At 36.5% G+C, this 26,025-nt stretch overlaps 1 protein-coding gene across 1 annotated transcript in view; it reads right to left on the bottom strand.

Annotated features, from left to right (window-relative positions):
* Positions 1-26,025, bottom strand: part of ANOS1 (anosmin 1) — a 134,784-nt gene that overhangs the window by 83,484 nt on the left and 25,275 nt on the right. The window contains exon 4 of the mRNA XM_029964758.1: positions 23,251-23,298. Within this exon, the coding sequence (XP_029820618.1) occupies positions 23,251-23,298 (48 nt within the window). The remainder of the gene's footprint in view (positions 1-23,250; positions 23,299-26,025) is intronic.

The raw sequence follows: 26,025 nt of genomic DNA, 5'->3' as shown, positions 1-26,025 counted from the left end.
TCTTAATCTATATTTACCACAGTTCTTTACTTTGACTCCAAATGATGCAATGTCATTATGGTTTTACAAACAGGAAAAGATGTTGAGAAAAATAACCTTTTATGTAAATTTGAAACACACCAGCCTCCTCTTCAAAATGTTTGTCTGTACATATGTACAGATTATAAGTACAGCTTCTGCAATATGTTTATTCCAACAACAGATGCAGAAAAAAATCAAGTTGATATATTAATTATATAGTTAAGCTCTGCGTAACTTGTAGTACTGAATGCGCATAAATTACACTCAATTATATTTTTATGAGGATTTATGGTACATAAGTAATGAGATTTTTAAAAACTGAACAGTACTTTCCTATTACAAAAATAGAAAAGCACATACGAAACAGTTTATATTTTCCCCTGTTCGGTTGTCTTTGAAAGTCTAAAATATGTAGACATAATATGATGGCAGCAATATGTGGTATTATTTTTTCTGTGCTGCACTACTCTTCTATATAAGTGTTAAAGAAACTTCTGAAATACTCAAAGAATTTAAAATGTTATTTCCACTATGAAGTCTGTTCATGATTTGGGCAATATATGTCTTCCCTTTATTTGCACTGAAGAAGAAAAACAGAAGAGCAAAACAGTAGACCCGTCAAGTCTGCTGTGGCAGAAGAGATGCCCACCATTTTGGTCTTCACCTTAAGTCCACTCTCCCTCCCCTTCCCCTCAAGCCTGCCCCTCTAGCTTGATGCCCCCACCCAACATGCCTGCTCACCCATCAGCTTCTGCAGCTCTATCTGGCTGGTTGGAAGAGCTTTCTAACAAGATTTAAGGCGTGCAGGGAATCCAACATTACCAGGCAACAGAACTATTCTGCAAGAAGGAAATGTACGCCTAGATAGACATGCCTAGCTATGTCTACAAAGAGATTCTGTATTCTTAGAGAAGAGCAATGGCTCGACATGGGGAACAAAACTCCAGAAGACTGTGCCGTTCCCAGATAAAACATTTTGCTCGGAAGAGTAGAAGTGTTCCAAATAAGTTCCCAATCACATTGAAACAGATTTGAGTAATATCTCAGCCACGAGATGATTAATAGTCTGCTGGGGATTTAGGACACAGCAAGATCTTCTCCCTGAAAGCTCAAAGCTATGACTACACTTTGTTACAGTTATAGCATTTTTTGTACATCAGGAGGCACATAAGCTTATTTGTATTTTTATTCCATATTTGTATGTGATCTTGCACACTTTTTTTAGGCAGGCAACTACTGTCGCATTAATTCTGTCTGTTGAGTGAAAAAACATGGATAATCATGTAAAGAATTTTTTAAGTCAATTTTAGCAAAAATTCTATGAGACTGAAACAACAACATACCAATTTCACTTCTTATTTTCAGAGTCATACAATATGTTTTGCATATTGTCATGATTTAGGAGACATGCCATCTAGGAGAAAGCAAGATCCACAGATCAAAGACTTGGCAGACAACTTTGTAGATTATTTCATTATGTAACCATCCTTCTAAGCTAACCCCAAAAGCAAAAGAGCTGCTACAGATGGCTTCTGATGGAAATTTTTTCCTCATCATAATTGTAAAACAGATTAGAACAAATGGCAGCTTAAAGAATATCCAGCCAGACCTGTATTTCTTTCAAATAAAATTAGAAGTATAATCATTATGGGTTTATCCAAATGCTTCCTTCATCCCAACACCTTGCATACACAAAAAAGTTAGCTGTGATTGTTTCCCACACAGCTGATATACAGGATGCTTCAGTATGAAATTATTCAGTCAGAACTAGTACTTAAATCTGTCTCAGACTCACTTTGTTCCTCCATTCTCTCTTACATATGATTTAAATACAAAAATGAAAGTCAGTTTTTTACTGAAGCTAAAAAAATACAGAAGAGCAACATAAAACAGTGTAAAAGTTTTAGTTTCACAGAGAGGCAAAGGTAAAGTATTTGATTTCCTATGAACCACAGTATTATATCTTCTATATTCTGGGTCAAAATATAGGAAATAAACATTATATTTTCATAACCTTTCACATCTCTGTCACCAAACTTCAACCACCATCACTAAAAAGACAGATGGTTCACACAGTAGCATGTGACTGTTTCTGTTGAGATAGCAAGGAGTTAAACAGAGCTATAAGAAGTGGGAAAAATATTATGTATGCCACCTATTTACTCACCATTTTCTGATCCATTATGCCAACTGTTATCATAAGAAATTACACTCATAAACTGCTAAAAGTTCACTCTCTATTGCCAGCCATGTAGGAGTTTACTACAATCAACACAGTAAATGTTTGCGACAGACCAGTATATATTTTAAATTAAAATTATCTCATCAACCATTATTAAGAGGACCTTAATTTAAAAGAATCTATTAGAGTAGTTACTGATATGTAAGAATACTCAATCTCTTCTATCTATTTAGCTGTAATGCTGGAAATAGAGAGACAAAGTATGGCAGAATTATTTCACACCTATCAGTTTATCATGGTGTCAGTTATCATCCAAAAGAAGTGAAAAAAGACCAGAATTATTCCAAAATGTAAATCTAGCCAAAAGGAACATATGACACACTGATTAGTCCATAAATATTCCAGTAAAGCTTCCACTTTGGCAAAGCCATTTATACTAATATGGTATAATCCTTTTCCTACTTAGCACAAAAAAAAATGTATGCACATAGTTATAACTAGACAAAACTGTGAAAAGTGTTCATGATTTCCTTGATAGAGAATATAATGTCTTTTTCATCATTGTGTTATTTGCTACTCTTTCTTTGTTGTACTGAGATCAGATGACAAGAAAAATTATTATAGAATATTTATTAGAATATTATCCAAGCAGACATTAGTGACTAGACACCCTAAATGCCTGCATGTGTAACTCAGAAATAACTTCCCTCTCTTAAACTTAGTTGGTAAAAAAAAAAAGGCAACAGAAAATCAGGACTAACATTTTACAAGAAAGCAAGCCTCCCTTCCACCAGAGTTGCCCTTGGTTGCTATTCTGTTCATGTGCTGTGTAACCATATTTCTTTCTTCCCTGTCTCTCATTGTTAATTTACATAAAATCATAACAGACTTGAGCTCCTGCAGACTCCAAACAAAGATGTTGGACAGTAAAAGTTTCTTACGTTCACTGAAATACTTCATTCTAAAAAGATGGCTTCAGGATACAAATAATACTTTAATTTCAAACACTATTACAGATTTCTTCTCAATACAAATTTCAATTCTTATATAAACCCACCTATGTAGTGTCAAACTTACATAATGGAATTATATTTCGGTAGAACAGCAGGACTAGTGATATCTATGTATTTGATTAAACCTAGCGATATCTATGCATTTTCAAAAAAGTCCATGGGAGGTAAATATCATTCCCTTATAGAGATGGGGAAGCTGTAGAGCACAGAGAGCACAGAACTTGCCAGGGTGACTTAAAGAACATCAGCAAGAAGAATGTGTTTCTCAACCACAGGCAAATCAAAAGAATCTTACTCCTACCTGAATTACAGTCACCTGTAAGCAATTCACCGTTTAAAAACACTTTCTATCCCTGGGTGACAGCACAGATACCCCCCAAGTCTTAAGTACCACGTTCAGATTTTGCTGTGGTGATCGCTATATCCCACCCTGTCTTCTGTTGTGCTCTCTGCAGAAGATAATACTGTACCCTGAGATATCCTCAGGCAGGTGGGTCTTTTGACTTTTTCCAGTCAAAATTAGGCTGCTTAGCAAAAACTGTACATTTTTCCAGATTAACTTGTTTTGACTGAAACAGGTTAGGACGTGCTCAATGGACTAGCATAGCAGAGAAGCAGTAATCACAGGGATATACTGCAGAGAGGGAAGAAATTACAAACACCTGAGGGACAATAACCTCTTCAGTGGTACCATAAGAACCAAAAAAAGTGTAGTAAACAAAACAGAATCTGCAGTCCAGCTTGAAGGAAAGATATGTATTTTTCTAACCAGAGAATTTACCTAGTTAGCACTGCACTAAGTGAACTCTGAACCATTGGTAAGTGAATGCTCACTGTGAGAAAGACCAACCAGCCGAACTTGAGGAATGACAAGAGCACAGGTTGAAGGCAAATTACAACTTTAAAGGAGAGGAGAAAAAGAGGTTGATTTATTTCTTGTCCAAGCACTTAGAGCAGCCTCTCACAAGCAGTAAGAGTGAATGCATATCAAAAAACCAAGGCACTATTTAGCAGGTCAGCTAGTGTCCTAAATTAACTCTATGTAATAACAATATAATCATAACACAACTCAGTTTAGAATAATGTATAATTTTCTCTGCATATCTCTTGTAACTGTGAATTACACAAGAAGTACAAGCAGTGTCCCCTTATGAATAAAGTCAGCTGCAATTATAAAATGACCAAATAACCGTCAGCCCTAGTTGCAATACTCCTCAGTGATGAAGACTGCTAAAAATTAAGAAATGATACTTTCTTGCAGCTCAAAAGACAGCCTGTACAAGCCTAAAATTAGCACAAACCCCTCCTCCAAGGTATTTTATCTGTTCCTTTAAAAAACTTCACATCAACCTGAATACAAATTAAATGCTGCTTCTCTTCTTTTTCCTCTTTTAACAAAATCTGCATTTCAAAGGAAATAGACAACTTTATGTTGGATAATGAGACAGTATCTGCCTACTCTTCCTTTTGTGTTTCAAATCTCTCCTTTTCAATTTTGTATCTTAAGACACCTAGTTTGGCTGGTAAGAACTGGGTTGTGTGAATAAGCACAAACTAAATACAATCAGAAGGTCTATTTTTTAATTTGTATATTACTTCAGGATGATACCTATATCTATATCTTGGAATAGCTGAAGCTAGAAGTGACTTCTGGAGATCATCTAGTCCAACTCCCTCTGCTCAAAGCAGAGTCCACTAAAGCAAGCTGCTCAATACCTATATATAGAGAAAAGGGTGTTGCTATTACATATGCTTTCATACTACAGCAGCAGGCTCATTCTGTGGTTATATTAAGATCCTATACAGCAATGTGCACAAAAGCTCCATAAGAAATAAGTCTCATGTTTCCCATGCAAATAAAAATTATGCAACAAATGCATACAACACTATATTTAAAAAAGGTGACTAAAATTACAGATATGCCTAGCCTTCATAGAATATCTATTTCACAATAACTACCAGAACAGAAGCAAGACTCGAGATAAATTAAATTATATTGTCATAGCAAGCTACCTAATCGCTGCATTGTAAGAGTAGGTAGTGAACAAAAAGATAACTAAAGAAATATTAGGCAACTACTAAGTTTTGTCTTGTAACTTCAGCCTAACTAGATATATCAGTCACTAAGAGATATTTAATCTATTTTATAAATAGTGACATGAAGTTTAGTATCATCATAGTATTTTAGACAGACTTTATCCTTCAGTAAGATACAATTTATAGATGTATAGACATTTTGTCTAGATATTCTTGCAAATAGCAAAAACTCTATAGGTTCTAGGTCCTCAGGCTATAATCCTCTGTAAATATTTCTGCAACAAGAAAGCAAATCCTGAAGTAGCATGAATTATCCCAAGTAGAGCACCACTGTTTAGCTTCAGAATTACACTATCTACAATGATGGTACTCCAAGTTCAATAAACTTCAGTGCTGTTCCTTACCACACTCACACTTTCAGAGAAAATTACACTGACTTCCTTGGGGATTGGATTTTTTATCTGAAAAACATAGTAGCCTAGAAAATGTTGTCTCTCAGACTATCCTAATTGGTTGTCATTACTTTAGAAGCCTGGTTATATTCAAGAGCAAATATGGTCATTTTAGGCATAAGCTTAAATGACCATGCTTTATAAAAACATATACTCTAAACCAAAAATGAATCAAAGGCACATCCTTGTAAATGCTAGCAAAAGTCATGAAAAGGTTAAGACTAATTCATGTATTTTAAGAACCAAAAGATTTTACAAACCCATTAAAAATAGAATTTAAGCAAGTGGAAATTAGAAAGGAAGAGAGATTAGCATATTTGAGAATTGTGCATTTCTACATACGTAGATGCTTATTTAAATAGATAACACAGCAGAAATACAAATGAAAATGTTCTATCTCTCCCAAACACCAGTTTCTACTTTATGTTATTTTTAAAAAGCTTAGATATAGGAAAAGACAAACAGACTTGAAATATGAATTCTGTATAAACCCTGACACTTAGTAAAAAACTCCATCATAAACCAGTCACAAAGAATGAATATGTGTGTGTTATCCTAGCAGTATCCTGCATCTTCCAAAAAGAAAATCACTGCAAGTTTGAAGCCCAGTTGCACAGTCTTCAATTTAAAGGGTCTTATTGCTGGAGGAAGATTTTATATGACTGCAGTGTCCAGAGTTTCACTGAAATTTTGCCTGGATACAAAGTAAGGAAAGCCCCAGGAATTTGCTTTGTTGGATTTGTTCTGTGGGAGGAATGACCAAGTAAAGAACTCTGGATTCAGGTCTCAAGAAAAGCCTCCTGAGCCAGATAATGCAATGTCATTGCAAACATCAATTTGTTTCAGTGAGAATAAAAATTATTTATTTTCAAAGAAATAGATAGACACATACTGCATTACCAATCAACAAGAGTTATTTTCTCAGGTATGAAATGTGTAGGTTTAAAGCAGCGAAGCTCGTAAGAGAAATAGGAAAAGTTTCACTGCTTTCAGTAAACATAAAAAACTATGGTATTAAAACAAATTCAGATAATTAACATCTTGAAAACAGATCACAGTAGTTTACATTTTAAGATCTATTTTAGAATTCTAATATTCCACATAAAGGCTGACTAAGGGGGTCAGATTGGTATATCTACATTTGGACTTAAACTCCCATTTATAGTTTCACCATTTTCTTTCATACAGATTTCCAACATATTTTTACTATTTCTGTCTCTATAAATCAAGTATCACTGACACACTTGCCATATATTCTACAGATAAAATATAACAGGAATAATCATTTTAAAAACCAACTTTTTTGAGAGATCCATTTGCATGTTAATAATGTTCTCTACTGAAGGGGCCAGAAAAAAAGAAAGAACCTGTTAAGATTCTCATTCTTTAAAAGAAAAGAAAAAAAGAAAGCCACTGAAGGTTTCCTCTTCGTGTGTTTTTCCTTAAATTAGTGTTAGGGAATGTTGGAGCTGGGTGGAGGGAGGGGGTATTGTCTCCCCTTCCCCCCCTTGTTTTTTTTGTTGGAGAATGCTGTTGTACAATAAAAATGTCTTTTCAGCAATTTGTCATCTGCTTTAAAATCATTCCTTTGAATATAACCTTTTGTTGAAATCAGGCAGAAGAACACATCCCTTTCTGCAGAAAGGCACAAGTTATATTTCTAGTACACACTGACAAATTGTATTACAAGAGCACTAACAGTTGAAAGATGAAGATATCTGATGCACTTAAATCATACCTTGTGGTATAAAAATTTGAACTAGTACACATTACTACTTTTGGATTCTTAGGTTTAAATTTAGTATCTCAAGATCCTTCTAAAATGGGTATCATTTGACAAATGCTAAACTTTTACAAAACTGTTACAAAACTTTTACAAAACTATTTTCATTTACTCACTTTGTGTGTACATATGTATTGAAGGGAAGAAGGCAAAAAATGCATTTTAAGCATATTTTGACTTAGGACTTAAAATTGTGTCTTCTTTTCACCCACTCCAACATCCCATATGAAGCGGCAGTGCTATCATAACCCTTATTTCCAAATAATTTCATATTATTGAGAGTCCTGCATAAACACAGACTGCAAGGTTGGACTTTTATGACTGCCCTACATACTTCAGTAAGTCTGAATGAAGTTTACAAACCTACTTCTTTACAGAAAAGCGTCCCTCTGCTTTAAGTGCTCAGATCTTTCAACTACTTCTCGTCTCCTAAAGTGCAGAGACCATGCTGCTAATGCCTACATTTGTGCATATAAATCTCTAATCTGTCAATCCAGTTCCTCGTGAATGGTCTATTTAGGTTGGGTTTAAAGCAGTGGGAAGTCGACCTACACGAGAGAGTTCCCTTGTAAAATGACCGGAGGTCAGTGTTATTATCTCTGTAGGCTACCAATGGTGCATTTGTTCCACCCTATGTATGAGTCATTCATTTATAATAAGCTCCACTGCACTTTGAAAGTGCTGGGAGGGATGGGTACAGAAGCTTATCTTCTGTCAATTGGCTGAAGCGTAAAACAACTCAAAAAAGCGATGTCCTCAGTATTTAACTGTTCAACTAGAAGATGATTAACTTTTTTATAAATAAATTAGAGACCTTACATCCAAATCCCAGTATAAGTAAGCTGTAATCCCACTTCCCATTCAGACTGCCACTTAGCTATATACTGCCTCCATTTTTGAAGTTCTCATTGTTTATAAATACCTGCTGAAGATGTGTACTGTCAACTTCCCGTCAAAAGCAAAAATAGTTACAAAAGCTAGTTTAAGCAATTAAAGTACAACCACATTATCGAGATGCAATTCTAGACCCCAGAATTTATCTTTCACACATAGAATTTAAATAACGCAATTGAAAAAATACCAATATTCAACTGAAAGTTACGTACAGATTTAGGTTCGAATTTTCCAGATGCAAAACCTCCATATGGTTTGAACACAGTGAAACATTTCTGTTTTATAGGTTTCTTGAGGGAGTGAGAGAGGAAGGTGAAAGGAAAACACAATAAAACAAAACCATTTCAGCATTCCTGCAATCACTGACATCTGTAAATGTCTGTGGGATTCATGCAAAAAAGTATTTTCCTACCCAACATATTTGTACAACGTATTTACACACTAGTATAATTCATAGTTATTTATAAGTGTTAATACAGAAGTGTCATTTAAATGTTTCATACACTTCTTATAATGCACTCTTGTCAATCTTGGAATCCTTAGATGATTTAGCTGCTGCTTTTTTTTCTTAACTTATTCCACGTCCCTCAGGCCTCTCCTTAAAAGCCTTTCTACCTGTTCCCTTTATAAGATGTGGCATTTTTAGATGGTAGATCATAGAACTAAAGAGAAGTTAGTTAAAGCTTTCTTAATACAAGAGACAAAGGTGTCAAGAGGGATAAATTTCTTTAGCTTTGTCTTGAAAAGATACAGAACAATACAACTTGTCAGCTTGACAATTCTTCTAGGCTTTGTTTACTATCCTTGCGACATTCATGGAAAATGAGATCACCAATCAGACAAGGTCAGAATATCATGCTATCCAAATGCTGGATAAAATATAGCACAGTGAGTGTCATACATCATTACGGAGGAGCTCAGATTACTGTAGGCATATAGTACCATGCTTCAGTAGTACTTGGATTTGATGCAACATCTACCACTTTGACAGACCACCCCAAAATAACTACATTTACAATTTATTTAAATCAGAAAACATTTTTAATCCCTTTAATAATGTTCTGGAGCCATGAACAAAATGTGTAATCATTTTCTGCAATTTTTTCCACTGCACAATATAACATTTCTGAAACATATTCATATCCTTTCCTTGTTATGTGATGTCTACTTTCAAGTACCAAACATGGAGTCATTTGCAAATCTGAAACAGCAGAATACAAAAAAGGGGCAGAAAGGTCAAAATAGGCCAGACATCTTTACAGGCCTGTCTTCTCACTGACAGATCTCCCAAAACACACTGTGCTTCTTGTTAAGAAAATGTCACAAGTTTCTTTATTGTCTTCTTCCAAGGTGTTAAATAGCTCTGTACTATTTGATAACCTGTCATCACCCAACAAATGTTAGTAATAAGAAAAAATGTGCTAGCTTTCCATGACAGCATAATAAAACATACTCAAGAGCTTTTCCCTAAGTTCACTGCTTGATAAAACTACAATAAAAAGCACAACTGTACTGAGGTATTTCAGTATTTCTCCAGAGGGAAAAAAAAAACAGAAACCAAACTGTAATGCACTTAAAATGTCACCCTGGTCTAACTGATCAATCAAGTGTGTTTCTGTACAAACACACAACACACTTGCCACACACGCAACTGTTTGAATTGCACAGACCTACCCAGCAAACTGTGACAACTCTGGGGGGAAAAAATACGTTATTACAATGTAACATCTTCTTTCGTTTTTTATTCCAAGGTGAAAAACTTCATTTTTTTAAATAAAAATTAGACAATAAAACCACAGCTCATTTTTCTAACAAGAGAAAGGTGTGACAGGCAGATAGCAAAGGTGTAAGAAGCCTCCACTAGGATCTCCTGCTAGCAGGGCAGGAACAGTCCCTGTCATTTGTCAGCAAAGATGCAAGTATGTGATCTGCCTACACTACTATGCTGCCTGTTCACTGCTCTTTCACCACCATGCCATGCCCTTACTGTTTTAAGAGAATAGCACCAATGTCTTTTAACATTTTTATATAGCCTGCCAAAAGTAGAAGTTTAAATAGCCATTAAGTGCACCATACAATTCACAAACACTTTTAAATCAGTATTATATCTGACAGTCTTTCTACCACAGAACCAGTAAAAAGGGAGAAGAAAAGATTAATTTCTAATTAATTCAATCTTCCTGTATTAATGATTAAAAACATTCATGTATATGAATAGTGTTTGCAAATCTATTTTGCTGTTCATGTTCTCAGAATAAAAATGTTGAAAGTACCGCGTATAGTTACACCCACTTCCTTACAATAACTACTTTCAAGTGTATTATAAAGTGAATTTGCATAATGTTGGACCCAGGAATAATGAGGACAAATAAGTCTTTCCCTGAAGATGATGACCTACTTACTTGCCATTTAAGGAATTAAATTCCTCAATCTGCAATAATTTTAAACCCTTATTAAACCTAGAAAATATGAAAATCAGATGATTTCCCCTACAGATGGATATTACTTTGAATGAAGTACATGTTGCAATTTTCTGCACCACTATTATAATTTAACAAAAAAAATGTATGTCCACAATATAGCTACGTTATTTTAATTCTCCTGGTTTCAGTTTATTTAATGGGAGGGCTGAAATTAAAAGGAAAAAAATAAAGCAACAAAGCTACCAACCAAATATCTTCTTTTTTTTTCAACACTAATTTGTTATTCAAATGTATTATTTAACTATAGATTCATTTTAAAATATTCAGTTATGAAACATATTTAATTCATCTTTGAAGAAAATAAGCAATTAAAAGGGGATTATTTTCTGTACCATGACCCCACCAAAAATGTGGGTTATAACTATTGTAGGAGCTGTGTATGACACAAAATGAAACATGACTTTGGATGAGGAAACTGTGCAGCAGGAAGAACTGAACTGTCATGCAGATACCTTCAATGATAAATACTGGTAGGAAAATAGAACACTAAATAATATATGAGCAGAACAGATCTCCAGTGGAAAGATGTTGAAGACTTTCTCACAGACACCAGTGGTGCTGAGCCAATGATCTTAAAGTGGCAAAGACAGGTTTGGTAATGTCTTCATTGATTTAAGTAGTTACGCATCAGCTCTCTTCGTCTCAATTCTTCTTTACAGCTGTAAATCCTAACCTTTCAAAAATCTCACACAAAAAACTGCAATTCCTCCCTTGCTGATGGCCCTTTAGGAGTTTTAGACCTGCCACCTGGTAAGTGAATAAAGATATCCTCAGATATCACTCAACAATATGGTCCAGATCCAAACAAAAATTAACAACTGCAGCCAGACTGAGCTCTGCCTGCTGTGTCTGTCCATACCTCCCAGGAGCATTCCTGCCACCCAGAAGCAAGCTTGGTTAATTCTCCTTTGAACAAGCTGCATGGACCAGGCTAGAGATGTGTTCAGGGCTATATATTGTATTCTCAGGCTAAACTGAAAGAATTCCAAATATTAGGAAGAGCAACACATCAGAAGCCATGTAATAATAAAGCCTGATTTAAGTGGACATAAATTGAAAAAAATTATATAGTGGTAACTACTGTTTAACCAATAATTTGTTGTTTACTAGGGCTAACAGGGTGGTCATATTTACATAAAACAAAATTAAGTCTATTTCCTTCCCAAAGGTGTTCAAAATTCAGTTAGTAACAACACAGACTAATGTTTTACATAAACCATAAAACTGGAGAGATTTCACTCCTAATATGAAACTGCTTTAAAATTTGACTCTGCACTACTAACTCTGGAAAATTTCTTTGGAGGGTGCAGTTCAAATCCCAAGTGCTGTAACTCGGTTTTCTTTTCATAGCATGGTTTATTGTGGATATTGAAATTTCATTTATTTTGGATACAATAAATATCACCTCTGTGAGAAAAAAAAATCATACCCATCTGTATAATCCAAAGTTACAGGCTGCAAACTGACATTTGTTGGGACCCACAGATTTTACAACTTAAAGCAAGTAGAACACTAGATATACTGGGGAAAAAGATCTTTGTTCATAACTCAGTCTCCTGGTTCACACATCAAAGGAAAAAATACCTTCACAGACTTAATTATGGCAATCCTTTAGTTTCTAAATGCATAAGATGAAAACACCTTTCTGAAACAAGAAATCCCTTTTATGCATACATACACCAGCATCAAAACAGTACAAGGCTGAATAGTTATTTCTAAAATAATAGTCTTATTTCATTTCAGTGTAGTGGATCCTGCTGGTGTTCCTGTATGGGCAACTGCTCAGATTGAACATGAACTCAAAATACGTCTTTACATTTCCCATACATATCAAATACATATGTCAACATTCAAGAAATATGGCTATGATTTCCCCTTTTACTTTACACCCCAAGTAACTGTTAACTTGTATAAAATGAGGATGCAACCCAATTTTAAAATACACTGCAGGAAATAGCCTTTAGACCCATTGCAGTGACTTCAGAACTGACTTCAGAAAAGAGGTTCAAATACTTTCCTGTCACTATCTCAGTATTGGGATCTCTGTCTGTGTAGTTCTGTGCTGACTCTGTGTGCTTACACTCTTCAGGCCACTGAAATAGCTAAAAACATTTGATAAGACTAAGGTTACAATGCAAGCTTGTAAATCGTATTGTTTAGTGAATATTATGGAAGAAATGTCAAAACCAGTTACCTTTTTGACTTGTTAACCTGAGACTATACCCCAAACTGACTTTAAGTGGAACTTCTTACGGAAACTCAATGAGGAGATCTGCTTAAAATTCACAGCACAAAACTAGCTCTTTAACACTGCACCCTTTCAGAAGCATTTTTGTCTGTTGTGCATAGAGAGTTATTCTAATATACAGTCAGTGCTAAACAGCAATTAAATCATTAATGTCTGATTAAATATCCCAAATTAGTGTTACAAAATAAAACCTGGAATTTCTGTTTTAGGATAGATCATGTTTCTGTGCTCGGATAGCTTTCCAATTCTTTGTAGGCACTCAAAAGTGGAAAACAGTCATAGCTCTCACTTCCAGTTCAATGCTTTCCTTACAGCTCAGTGAGTGTGTGGAGAAGAGGATGCTTACATCCCTGTCTGTGTGCCTCAAAGACAGTTGCCTTCCTCTCAGCACAGTAACCTCATCTACCTAAGCACATTTTTACATCTTCTTCAATATTACAGTAATGGAGAAACTCCCAGGTAGGTCACTTGAAAAAGCACAATCTTGCCTTACAGATGGGTATAAAGCTTGTTTAAAGTCAGTATTCTTTACTTCAGTGGGCTTTGAATAATGCTCTGGTGTAGTCAAGCAAAACTCTTTACAGTGGCTGAATGTATTTTATTACTGCATTAAAGGTCAATGCAAGTACATTTTGTCTTTGTCACTTAACTAGAGCTGTATTTGATCTAACTCTGCAGTTGTCTCCCACAAGAGCGGAAAAGGACCATACATTTAAACAGACTATTACAGCCTGTATTGTACTAAGAATTAATTAGGTTAATGAAATGTATTTTAATAAGATAAAATTAGGATTCTGATCTCAACTGCAAAGTTATAAGTTTTGTACACATTTTCTGACTTATGTGAGCTATTGAAATTTCCTAACAGCAATTCATGCAGCTGAGCTTTGGGAACTAATATTGTATTTAGGAAATCAAAATTTCAAATACATTTTCATGTTATATATTTCCCTCTGCATATAGAGTGCAAAGTTATTGAAAGATGAGAAAAAAATATGTACAAGATTTGAGCAAACTGAGTGGTGAGAGACCTGGGAAAACTAAGGATTTAGAAAGACTAGTTCGATGCTTATTTTCAAGCATATTTACTGCTAATTTTCCTTTGTCTCAGTTGCACCGTTTGTCTTTACTGTCTGACTAGTGTTGCTCCAATGATGATTGTCCTTCTACTAGATGTTACTTAATCAACTGCTTTCTAGATGACAAAAATTCACACTTGATTAGGCTGCATAGCTCCATTGGTATTTCAAAAGTTTCTAGGAAGGGATTATGTTTGTGTTTAAATACCTCTAAATAAAGGGTTCTGCAGTCTGAATATCCTTGGATTTTGAAGAGTGTTCACTGAAGCAGATAAAGCTAAGTTAAAGAAGCATTTAGTGCTTCGGCATGCCAGCTTCAATAAATATCTGTTGGGTATGTGTGTGTGTGTGTGTATGAGTGCACGCCCACGCAAGTGTTTCTCCCTATAGCTGTAGTGTATGTCTGTAAATAGTGTAGAGTATGCAGACTTAAGGTCTAAAGCCAGCATTTGCATTTCTGAGACTGGAGTTGAGACTGCTATGCCATTATCCTCAAAGCCAGTGTTGGCACAATTCAGTCATTAATGACAATTTTGCATCCTTTCTCTGTCAAAGAGGGTTACTTAATCTTCGGCTAGTTATGCTCAGCATTGGCTTAGTCTGCTCAGTATTCAGGAGGTCAAATTTCAAACAGCACAGTGATCAGACTTGATTACCTCCTTAAAAAGTGAACCAGATACAACTGGCCAAAACAGCAAGCTTCAAAAGAGAAAACCTTTTCTGTAAATCCACAGTGAGGATCAATGAGAACCTCAGTAGAATTCTGCATTAACAAAAACCTGGGGTACAGAGACAGACAACCAATATGATCCTTTCCTCCCTGCCTATCATAAGAGTTTTAACAGTGGTAATGATCTTTTAATAAGAAAAAAAGGAAATTATTTGGATTCTAATTATTTCTACAAGAGACAGAATTTTGTCAGCAGCATCATTCAGAGAGAAGGCCAAGCACAACACTTTCCATAAAGCCCTGACGCCTGTTCTGCTAAGGTAAAAACATTTAAGCTGAACAAAACAGTAAGCAGCAAGAACTGAGAAACCAGAACTAGTGTCTTGAAAAGGACATACCCTTTATGTTTCAGTGTCACACAAAGTAAGTAATAGGGTTTACATAAGTTTTTTTCTAGCAGTTATCTAGCTGTTATTCCAGACCTGAAGGTTTACTTACCTCTGGAGAATCCAGCTGGTAAGACAAGTATGAGACTGGAAGGATGACTGATGTGATCCAACACAGCAACTTTCAGGAATATGAACTTACTTAATTTTCACTTATTTCAGTGTCCCATGTTCAAACATAACTGTGTTTTCAATACCCAAAAAACCAAATACTTGATATTTACAAACAGATAACAATACATCAGTGTATTATAAAGTACTGTAAACAATGTTTGGATTTTAGCTGTTTGTCAGTTCTCAAGGCCTTTAGAGAACAGAGGGATTCCTGTCATCACAGCACATTTATACACTAATGCTTTTGTACCAACACAAACACTGAATCACAAAGCTCTTTCTTCTATTTCCCCAAACACAAATACCCAAAAACTTCAGTTCATCTATTTCTTAGCTAGTTCAGCTCTAATCATATAACCACTATGGTTATCTCAGCCCCCTTAACCTTTTCATAGATGAATATAATAACAAAATCAAATAATCTATAAGAATTCTGTCTTCTTATTTCTTATATGATCAGGATTATTTTCATCTATTTAGCAGACCAATAATCTGATCAAGTCTCATGAACTCTGATTCTATTAAATGCTTTTACCTTATCTTTTACTACATGAAAGAAATCTCGATCTGTCTGGCAGATCGAGAAAGAAATTTTAATTCATTCTGGTTTTTTACCCAAAAATCAAAACATTCATTATCTTGCCCTCTCATGGGTGCCACTTCAATCATGATACCACTATTCCTACTAAATTTTACAAAGCTATCCTTATCCTGCTGTAGCTTTATTGTTTAAATAACAGTGGCTCAACATACTTTCCAGCAGCGATGTGAGCTTCCCGGCTAAGAAACCTGGAATGTTCCAGCTACTTCAGGCTAATGATCTCTCAAATGCACACTAATACGTTTGATAGAAGTCTCCCAGCGTGTGTACACAGAATGCTTAACATAAGAATGACAGCACTGTGGGCAGGGCAAATCGCTGACACCATTTCAGACTGAGTTAGATGCTGGAGGCACAAATTAAAACTGTGAGTTTTCATTTCAGTGGGCTTTGACAGATGGAAGGCTGCATCAAAACTCTAATTGTTTAAACCATTAGCTCATTTTTTCACCTGCACTATCTTGGGAAAGAGCTCAGCTTGAAGCCTGAAACAATTGCTCACATACAGAATTCAGGAGTGTACATTCTATAAAGAAATTAGTTTTCTTTTTGAAATAGTCAAACAGTATGTTTATTTGGCTGCAGCATTTGTAAACTTATTTATCTTTATTTTCACGTATTTCTTTCAGTTCCAAAATTTCAAAAACTAGCCTTTCAGCCTTCCCACAGAATCAATCAATCAGGGACCGCTACCTTGGCTACTGGGAACAAGAAATTTGTATTGCAATTCACAGTGCATTATGATGATCCCCATTTATCGCCAATCCTTGTAAATGCCACTGCACATGCAGCTCTAAATTATGCCTGCTGGTCTCTTGACTTTCAGTTGCCTACAAAAAGAAAACTCTGTGTAAGGAGCTGTAAAATAAATTAAAAAAAAATAATTATCTCTACTTCACAAACTCTTGAAATGCCCTTCCCAGTCATTGCACCACCACCACCACCAACCCCCTCCGCTTAGGGCTAAAATACATTTTTCACTAAGCCAGCATCAACGCAGGACAATTTGTCATTTCATGTTACTCTCAGTAGCAATTGACTCCTACTGTTGTTTTTAGAGTGAAGCACCTGTTATGGGCTCAGCACTTCCAAGTACTTGAATGGCCTTGTAATATGGAGCTCACACTGCAAAAACAAACTGGAAAAACGGAGCCGGAACAGCAAATGCTGTGCATTTACAAACAGTTTAGCATGAATCACTGCTAATAAGACAACAAAGGGCAGAGGGATTTTAAGGACATGAGCTTTGCGAATGGCAGCAGGAGTCATTTTGGGCTTAGAAAGCATAAGTAGAAAAGAAGAAGAAAACACCAGGCCAAGAATACCATTTAGGGGCTGGAGCATCTGCCATATACAGAGAAGCTCGAAGAGTTAGGACTGTTCAGCCTGGAGAGAAGGTTCAGAGGGATCTTACCCATGTTTATAAATACCCATTGGGATGCAATGAAGAAGAGTGAATTAGGCTCTTCTCAGGCATGCCCATGGACTAAACGAGGGGCAACAGGTACAAATTAAAAAACAGGAAATAGAAACTCTCTTACTGCCAGGCCGTCAAACACTGAAAGAGGTTGTCCAGAGAGATTGTGGTTTTCATGCGTGGAGATACTCAAAACCCAACTGGATGTGATTCTGGACAGCCTGGTCTAGCTGACCCTACTTGAGTAGGAGGGTTGTATTAGAAGATCTAAGTGGTTTCCTTCCAATGTAAACAATTCACTGATTCTTTGGTAGATTTGTAAGAAACAGGTAGATGGCCACACAGAATAGTGACACTAGTGGAGAGAAAGAGGCAAAATACCACATAAAGATTTTTCAGAGGGTAAGTTAAAGAGAGGCAAAAAAACCCCCAAAACAAACACGACTTATGTAAGGACTTGAAAGTTAAATCCAATAGCAAAGGTTAACACAGTAGAGAAATTCAAAACACAACATATTTGTTGCCATTGAACAAAACAAGTAAACCTCTGGTGCAACATTTTTACCCTTGAAGTACTTGAGTCATTCTTGCACACTATTTTCTTAGGCCAGATTCTGATAGTATTTCAAATAGCATGTAGTACTTAAATCGACATAGAGCTGTTAGTAAGAGATTGATCAACAAATGCAAGGGTTATAATAATGCTTTAGTTCAAGTGAGTTAATTGGTGATGTCAAGATTGGAGGCAGCCTGGGATGCAATCATCATGAAGTTTGTAGTCCTGAGGGATATGGGTCAGGTGAAGAGTGAATCAGGACCCTAAATTTTTGAAAAGCAAAATTCTAGCTCTTCCAGAAGTTAGTCAACAGGACCTACTGGGAAGCTGCTCTGAAGGGAGCAGAACAGAGCTGGTAGATCTTCAAGAACATGTTCCATAAAGTACAAGAGTGCTAGATCACCAGGTGTAAGAAATCAAGAAAGAAAGGCAAGAGACCAGCATAGATGAGTGGAGACCTCTTCATCAAACTAAAGGGTAAAAAGGAAATGCACAGGCAGTGGAAGCAGGGACATCTGCCTGGGGAAGAGTAAAGGGACATAGTCCAATAGGGAGAGGGCCAAGGTATTCAACAACTTTTTTTCCTCAGTCTTCGATGGCAACCACTCTTCCCACACCTCGAGCGAACAGACTGCAAGAGAGGGACTGGGAAAGCAAGGCCCCTCCAACTGTAAGTAAAGATCAGGAACCTGAACACGCATAGGTCTATGGGACCTGATGAGAAGTATCCCAGAGTTCAGAGGGAATTGGCTGACATAGTTGCCATGATATTTGAAAAGTCATAGAAGACAGATGAAGTCCCAGGTGACCGGAAAAAGGGAAACATTGCATCCATTTTTTAAAAAGGTAGAAAGGAGGACCCTGAGAGCTACCAACCTGTCAGCCTCATCTCTGTGCCTGGAAAATTATGGAACAAATCCTCCTAGAAGCTATTCTAAGGTACGTGAAGGATAGGGAGGTGATTCATGACACACAGAACAGCTTTACTGGGCCTTTTACAGAGTCTCCCCAAAAAACCTTCTCTCTGAATTGGATAGATATGGATTTGGTGGGTGAAGCATTCAGTAGATGATAAATCAGTTGTCAAAAACCCCAAAATTTTGGCAGTGACATCAGCCACAGAGACATCTATTAGTAGACTCAGCCTGTTTCTTCCAATGTTGCTGCCTTTAACTAGAACTGTGGAGGAGAATATAACTTGTGTCCCAAATTCCCTTACCAAACATCCCAAGGCCATGAAGTCCATTTTGATCATCCTCAACTGCATGCTGTCCCTTCATTGTTCCCTACATGGAAGATCATTAACAGGCAGTAGTCTCAGGGTTGCAACAGGCTAGGAAGTTTTCTGGTGGTATCCTTACCCAGGTCACAGGGAGACAGCAGACCTTCCTACGGGTTGGGTCCAGTCAGCATATTGGACCCTCTGTCCCCTTAGAAGGGAATCATCTACAACTCAAGAAGCATAAGCTCAAACAAAACTATGAATGAAGCTGGACAAGGAAATTTGCGTTTTAAATCTATTTCCAAGGAATTTCACAAACATCATCAACTACAGCGCCAATTTTCCCTCAATACTCATGTTCACAGTGGAAGCCAACCAGGCAATTGACAAGAATCCAAGAAAGAAAGCCCTCAGTCTGTTTCAACACGGTGCCAGCAGACAAGCAGGAGTGCATGATGGCAGTGAATTAGTAACTACTGCAACCAAAAATGGCAATTTATTTACTGATCCTATAGTTGCCCCAATTATAAGAGGATTTTAACATATTGAAATTACACACATTTATGTCAAACAGGGTAAGCATTCAAGAGCTCTCGTGTTTTATCTTGCAAAACAGACCTCTGGAGAGATCTCATTCAATTAAATTATATGTAAAATCACTGGTGCATACTTTGCTGCTCACAGTAATGTTTTTGTGACTTGCTCCATTAATATAACTAATATAAATAGCCGTTTGGGATGTAGGTAGCGATCTACGAGTGTTCCTGTGCAAGCTAAAACCACTTTAGTTCATTAGATTTGCACCACTTTGACAAATTAGCCATTCTCAAAAATGTTCATCTTCAACTAAGCATTTGTTGTCTACACCTGTATTAGAGGACAATGGTATAATAGCTGAAATTAGCTTTAGAGGTACTTCACTGACCAAACAAACTAGAACAATACTTTATCAGGAGCTATCTTCAACTACAGACCACAGACTTCCAAAAGGAAAAAAAATAATTTTCACTCTATGCTAGTATTAAAATATTTTTCCCAATCATTCTACGTACAAAAGAGTAGCCACAAAATTTGTACAGAATTTTATGTCAGACTGATCTTACTCTCCGAGAATAATGGGCAGAGACTCTAGAACTTGGTTTTTTTTCTCAGATTAGGTCTAGGTAAAATGAAATCAAAACAGACATCAAAGGCTCATTGAGGAGAAAACACATGCAAAAGCCTTGTATTGGATGCTTTATCTTTTTTTTTTTTCTCCATAGCTCCATTTCCCATTCAGAACTTCTACATTTACAGGCTACCATCTGTCCTTGGAATTAAATAAAAGCTTCTAAAATAAAATTGAGATTAGTTGCGTTACAAGTAAGAAGATGGACCACAATGTACCTTTTTCATCTTATAAACTGTTCTATGAAAGACTAAAATAATAGAAAAGTTACTAAATTACCTACATCTTTTATTGTTGTATCAGCCACTGTATAATACGTTGATGCAACTTCCAAGTAAAACTTCTCCACTGAGTATCAGACGCAAATATGTGCGTAAAGAAAAGATACTTCTGTGCTTCAAAGTCTCCCCACTAACAAAGTAGATGGATGCCTGCTGTCATTCGCAGTTTACCACAAATCACCTCAAAAAGTTCTGTCGCTAAACAGCACAACCACAAAATAAAGACGGATACTGGGAGAATCCTTTAAAAAAAATGTCATCTGAGATACCACAGAACGTTAAGGTTGGAAGGGACCACAGTGGGTCATTTGGTACAACCTCCCTGCTCATGCAGAGTCACCCTGAGCACATTGCTCAAGATCCCGCTTTCATCTCCTGTATATTTCCTGCTTATGCTTGCGTAATGACATGAGTTCTTTATTCATCCACACAGGTCTCTTGCCCACTTAGTCTGAATTTTTGCTCATCAGGATGCATCGTTCTTGAGCCTTTAATATTAACCAGCTCTCCTTGACACCTCTTCCCTGTAGGACCTGTTCCCACAGGATTCTTCGAAGAAGACCAATAAAGTGGCTAAAGTTAGCTCTCCTTAAATCCATGGTTGCAATCTTACTTGCTGCCCTGCTTCCTTCTTGCCCAATGCTGAATTCCACAATCTCATGGTCACTGCAGGCAAGGTTGTCCCCAGACTTTACATCTCCAACAAGGCCTTCCGTGTTAGTATAAGGTCAAGTATCACACCATTCCTTACAGGATCCTCCACTACCTGCCATACTCATACAAACCTCATCCACTGAGGTGCTGAGATGCAGTGAAAGGATTTTGCTTTTTTAAAAGGTTAACTCCCTGCATCACTTTGAAAGTTTCAGTTAGAAAATACAATTGACTTCACATTACAAAACACAGAAAACCAAAGCCATCCTGAAAAGACAACATTCTGCTTCTGTTCAGCTCTGCTGACAATTTGACCAAGTTTATATTTAGTTATTTGCTAAATATGGCAAAGCTGCTTTCCAAGAAAAATATATTACCTTCCTAAAAAAGAATGAAAAACATAAGGTAACATGACTGTAAAGTATATGTTAAGTAATTTAAAACTTAAGGTATCACTGTGTTTTGTAATACAATAAAATATTAATTTGTAGCCTTCTTACACTGATTTCAAGAGACTAATAAAATCTTAAGGTAAACTTTAAATCCATAACAGCTTATATACACCTTCTGTGGATTGCATAAACTTGTGAGCAACTCTGAGAGATACTCCTATAAATCCTGCCCTGCCTTAAAAGCTGGACTAGTTTTCTTTTATAATTCCATCTTTGTTGGGCAGACACAAACCACTGAATAACCTTTCCAATTATTTACCACAGTAGCTTTGGTAGCTAAATAAAAATTATACCAGGATACTGTGGTACGAGGCCCTCATGCTTTGCTTCAAAGGCAATTCGGTTATCATGAAACACATTCTCTGCACCTCCGTTTGGTGTTTCTAAGAATGATGAGATTTCATTGCAGAAGTGCAACCCTTAGCAGTGAGGCAGAGCTAATAGGAAATGTTCCCTTCTTTTCTTGTTATACCCTGGATTTTTGTGCCGACAAAAGCAATCAACTTTGTTTTATTTACCCGCAATGGAACAGTCAATACCACATTGTCCCATTTCCAATTCCACTTATGTCAAGAGAAGCTAGAACAGTGAATTAGTAATTTCTCTCTTTAAATGTATAGAAGAAATTGTCATGTGTTAAAAGCAAGGGTTAGCATCCGCATTTACAAAGACTACATTATTAAAACAATACAGAACAATGCTACTTAGATTTAATCCCATTTTCAGTACAGTCTTCATGAATAAAGAATAATTATTGAAGTTAAAAGGCCTAAATTATTGTAGAAATACATTTTCAGGATGTTTAGACAAAAATACTACCTTGAGCATTTTCAGAAAAATTTGCAATGGATGCAACTCCCATGATATTTATGAACAGTCAGCACCAAAATGTGTAATTCCACCTGACACACCAAAGCTCCCAAATCATTGCTGCTTCCCTCCAGGCACCATAGAGGGATTTTTATCAGCTGACAGTTATCTCACCTACCCTTTAGGCTTTCAGGATTACAGTGGACAGGGCATCAGTAGAGCCACTGGGATTTGTATCAAGAATGTTTTGAAAGAAATTCAGTGTCCGGCTAAAAATTAAATACCTAAACTGAATGAAATGTTGAATGTTGACATAGCTTGGTGCTGTTGAAGAAAGATTTTAAAGTTATTGACAGTTTTACTCTCTTCTGACCACAAAACCTGAAAAAACACATAGTATACATCAGATTTTAGCCAGTGTAAACTTTGTTATAAACACAGAATTAGAGTTTAACTATGCTTGACATGTATCCTCAAACATGATTCCTTTGTCCTGAAAGAGTAAACCACTTGGTTTTAATTTTCAATATTTTATTATAAGTTGAGGTTTAAAAATAAAATATAAACAGATACTTCTGAGAACAGGCTCAGAGGAGAAGCATTTAATCTATAGATGAGATTGAAAGCAGCTAGGTAACCTAAATGAGAGGGGAAAAACAGGACTTACCTTTGAACACTGTTTATGATTCTGGCACCAAGCAAGTGACCCATTGTTCTGAAAGATAAAGGAAAAGTAAATAAATATTAGTATTTCTTTCAGACTAGATATGTCCATCCTAATGTGTTAAAATAGAAAACACCATCCGGTTCTTCTTAGAGAATGATGTTGTGCCACAACACAAGTATCAATGCTGACTCCTACTCCCTTGTGTGGAGTAAAAGGCTCAGGCGAGTGTAAAGAGATCAGAAAAAAGTTAGGAATGCATTTCACCAGATAAGTTTGGTGGAAAACTGACCAGTCATCTTTTAGTCCATCTTTGTAAACAGTTATTGTCTAGAATTGCTAAGAAGCAGACAAAAGGTAACACGTGCATTTAAGAAATTGATATGGATTGGTAGTGATTCATGAACAGAAAGTCCATTAGTCACATTTCAATACTGCATGATACTTAAAATAAATTACCGAGGAAAGATAATGAACAACCCTGAAGTAATGGAAAATTCAATTAAATGAGACATGAGTTTACCAAAGACATCTGTGCCAGTTTTATTTTATATTTTTGATAATAAAGTGCATTTCCCAGATAAGGAAACACTATAGTTCTCATTTATCTTGACTGCAGTAAAACAACCAATACAGTATAACATGCAAAATAATAATTTAAGCTAAAGGAAAAGAAAACATGATGAGAACAGAAAGATAAATACAAAACTGGCACAGGGACAAACAGCAACTTGCTGTTCTCCTAGAGGAGCTTCTGAAGAGTCAATTTTGGAAACAATATTTCCAGTTTAAAAAAAAAACACAGTTCAGAAAAGAGAAACATATGTTTGTGATGCTAAGAGGTAAGACAAAATAATTATTCACTTTCTGTATAGGGGAAGATCGAAACAACATCAGGAAGAACTGAGTGACTCTTTAGACTGAACATGAGAAACAAGGTACAAACTCTGAAACACAGAGTGCATGTTCATGTACTTTGGACCTCATATATATTTCTTCCAAAATGTGTAATTTCATACTCTGGAAATAGAACGGATGAAGATTCTGGTAAATTTGTTGTTCAGAATCTGAATACAATTGTGAGTCAGATAGAGTAATAGGACATCCTTTCATATCAATTAGGCAAGGTATTCCCACAGGGATGAATTAATGTGACTGTAGTATATCTTCGCCATTGGCACCAACTATAGATCTGGAAATCAGTTTCCAAGGAGAAGGAACTCAGGTAGGCCAGAATACAAAGGACTAATACAGCAGCAGTATACCTTTTTCTCTTTTTTTTTTCAATGAAGGGTGATGTAAATAATAGAATAATATACATACATATATATACATGTGTTGGTTTCACCTAGGATAGATATAATTTTCTTCACAGTAGCTAGTATGGGCTATGCTTTCGATTTGTGCTGGAAACAGTGTTGATAACAGGGATGGTTTTGTTACTGCTGAGCATGCTGGAGATAAACAAGGAGTTAGGAGAGGACACGGCTGGGACAGCTGATTCCAACTGACCAAAGGGATATTCCATACCCTATGGAATCATGCTCAACATATAATGCTGGGAGGAGAAGGAGGAAGGGGGTATATTTGGAGTGATGGTATTTGTCTTCCCCAGTCTCCATTATGCTTAATGAAGCCCAGCTTTCGTGGGGATGGCTGAACACCTGCCTCCCTATGGGAAGCAGTGAAATAATTCCTTGCTTTGCTTGTGTGCATGGTTTTTGCTTTACCTATTAAACTGTCTTTATCTCAACCCACGAGTTTTCTCACTTTTACTCTTCTGATCGTCTTCCACATCCCACCCAGGGGGGCAATTGAGTGAGCAAGTGTGTCAAGCTTAGTTGCCAGCTGGCTCTTAACAACAACAATACATAACTGTTTATGTATAAAACTCACACAGACAAATTCAGAATTATTCTCTTAATATCCATCAACTACAATCTGGAAAGAGAAATAGATACATTAGAAACATTGTAACCAAGACAACAAGAACAGTTTCTCAAAACTGCAGCACTCTGTCCTGATCCAGCAAAGCTTAGAAGTTTGAATACAGTGACTTGCTACCACAACTATGAAGCCTATGCTTTGAAGCTGGATCTCTCTTTGTGAATGTTTCAATAGATCGTGTTTGTGCATGTCTTCATACAAGTATGTTATATGCTCATAAAAGCTCCCAAGATGTGGCCAGCAGGTCAAGGTAAGGGATTGTCCCCCTCTAATCTGCTCTCATGAGCCCCACACAGAGAACTGCATCCAGTTCTGGAGTCCCCAGGACAAGAAGGTCAAGGACCCGTTGGAGCAGGTCCAGAGGAGGGCCACGAAAATGAGCTGAAGACTGGAGCTCAATAAAGGCTGAGAGAGTTGGGGTTGTTCAGTCTGGAGAAGAGAACACTCTGGGGAGACCTTATTGCAGCCTTTCAATATATAAAGGGGGTTTATGAGAAAGATAAGACTTTTTACCAAGGTCTGTAGTGACGGAACAAGAGGCAACAGTTTTAAACTGAGAGAGGGTAGATTTATATTGGATCTAGGGAAGAAACTTTTTACAGTGAGGGTGGTGAGATACTGAAACAGATTGCCAAGAGAAGTGGTGGATGTTCCATCATTGGAACTGTTCAGCAACCAGTATGATCTCATCAAAGATCCCAGGTCAGGGAGGGGTGGTCTAGATGATCTTTATAAAGATACCTTCCAAATTCAATCATTCTGTGAGTGTGTGGCTTCAACAATCTCCACAGCCATAGAATCACAGAATGGTTTGGCTTTCACCACAACTTT

This window comes from Manacus vitellinus, unplaced genomic scaffold, assembly GCF_001715985.3.
Source record: "Manacus vitellinus isolate BGI_N305 unplaced genomic scaffold, ASM171598v3 scaffold_7_pilon, whole genome shotgun sequence".
Classification (NCBI taxonomy): Eukaryota; Metazoa; Chordata; class Aves; order Passeriformes; family Pipridae; genus Manacus; species Manacus vitellinus.
The sequence above is the reverse complement of the archived record's forward strand: the minus strand, read 5'-3'. Positions and strand labels throughout refer to the sequence as shown.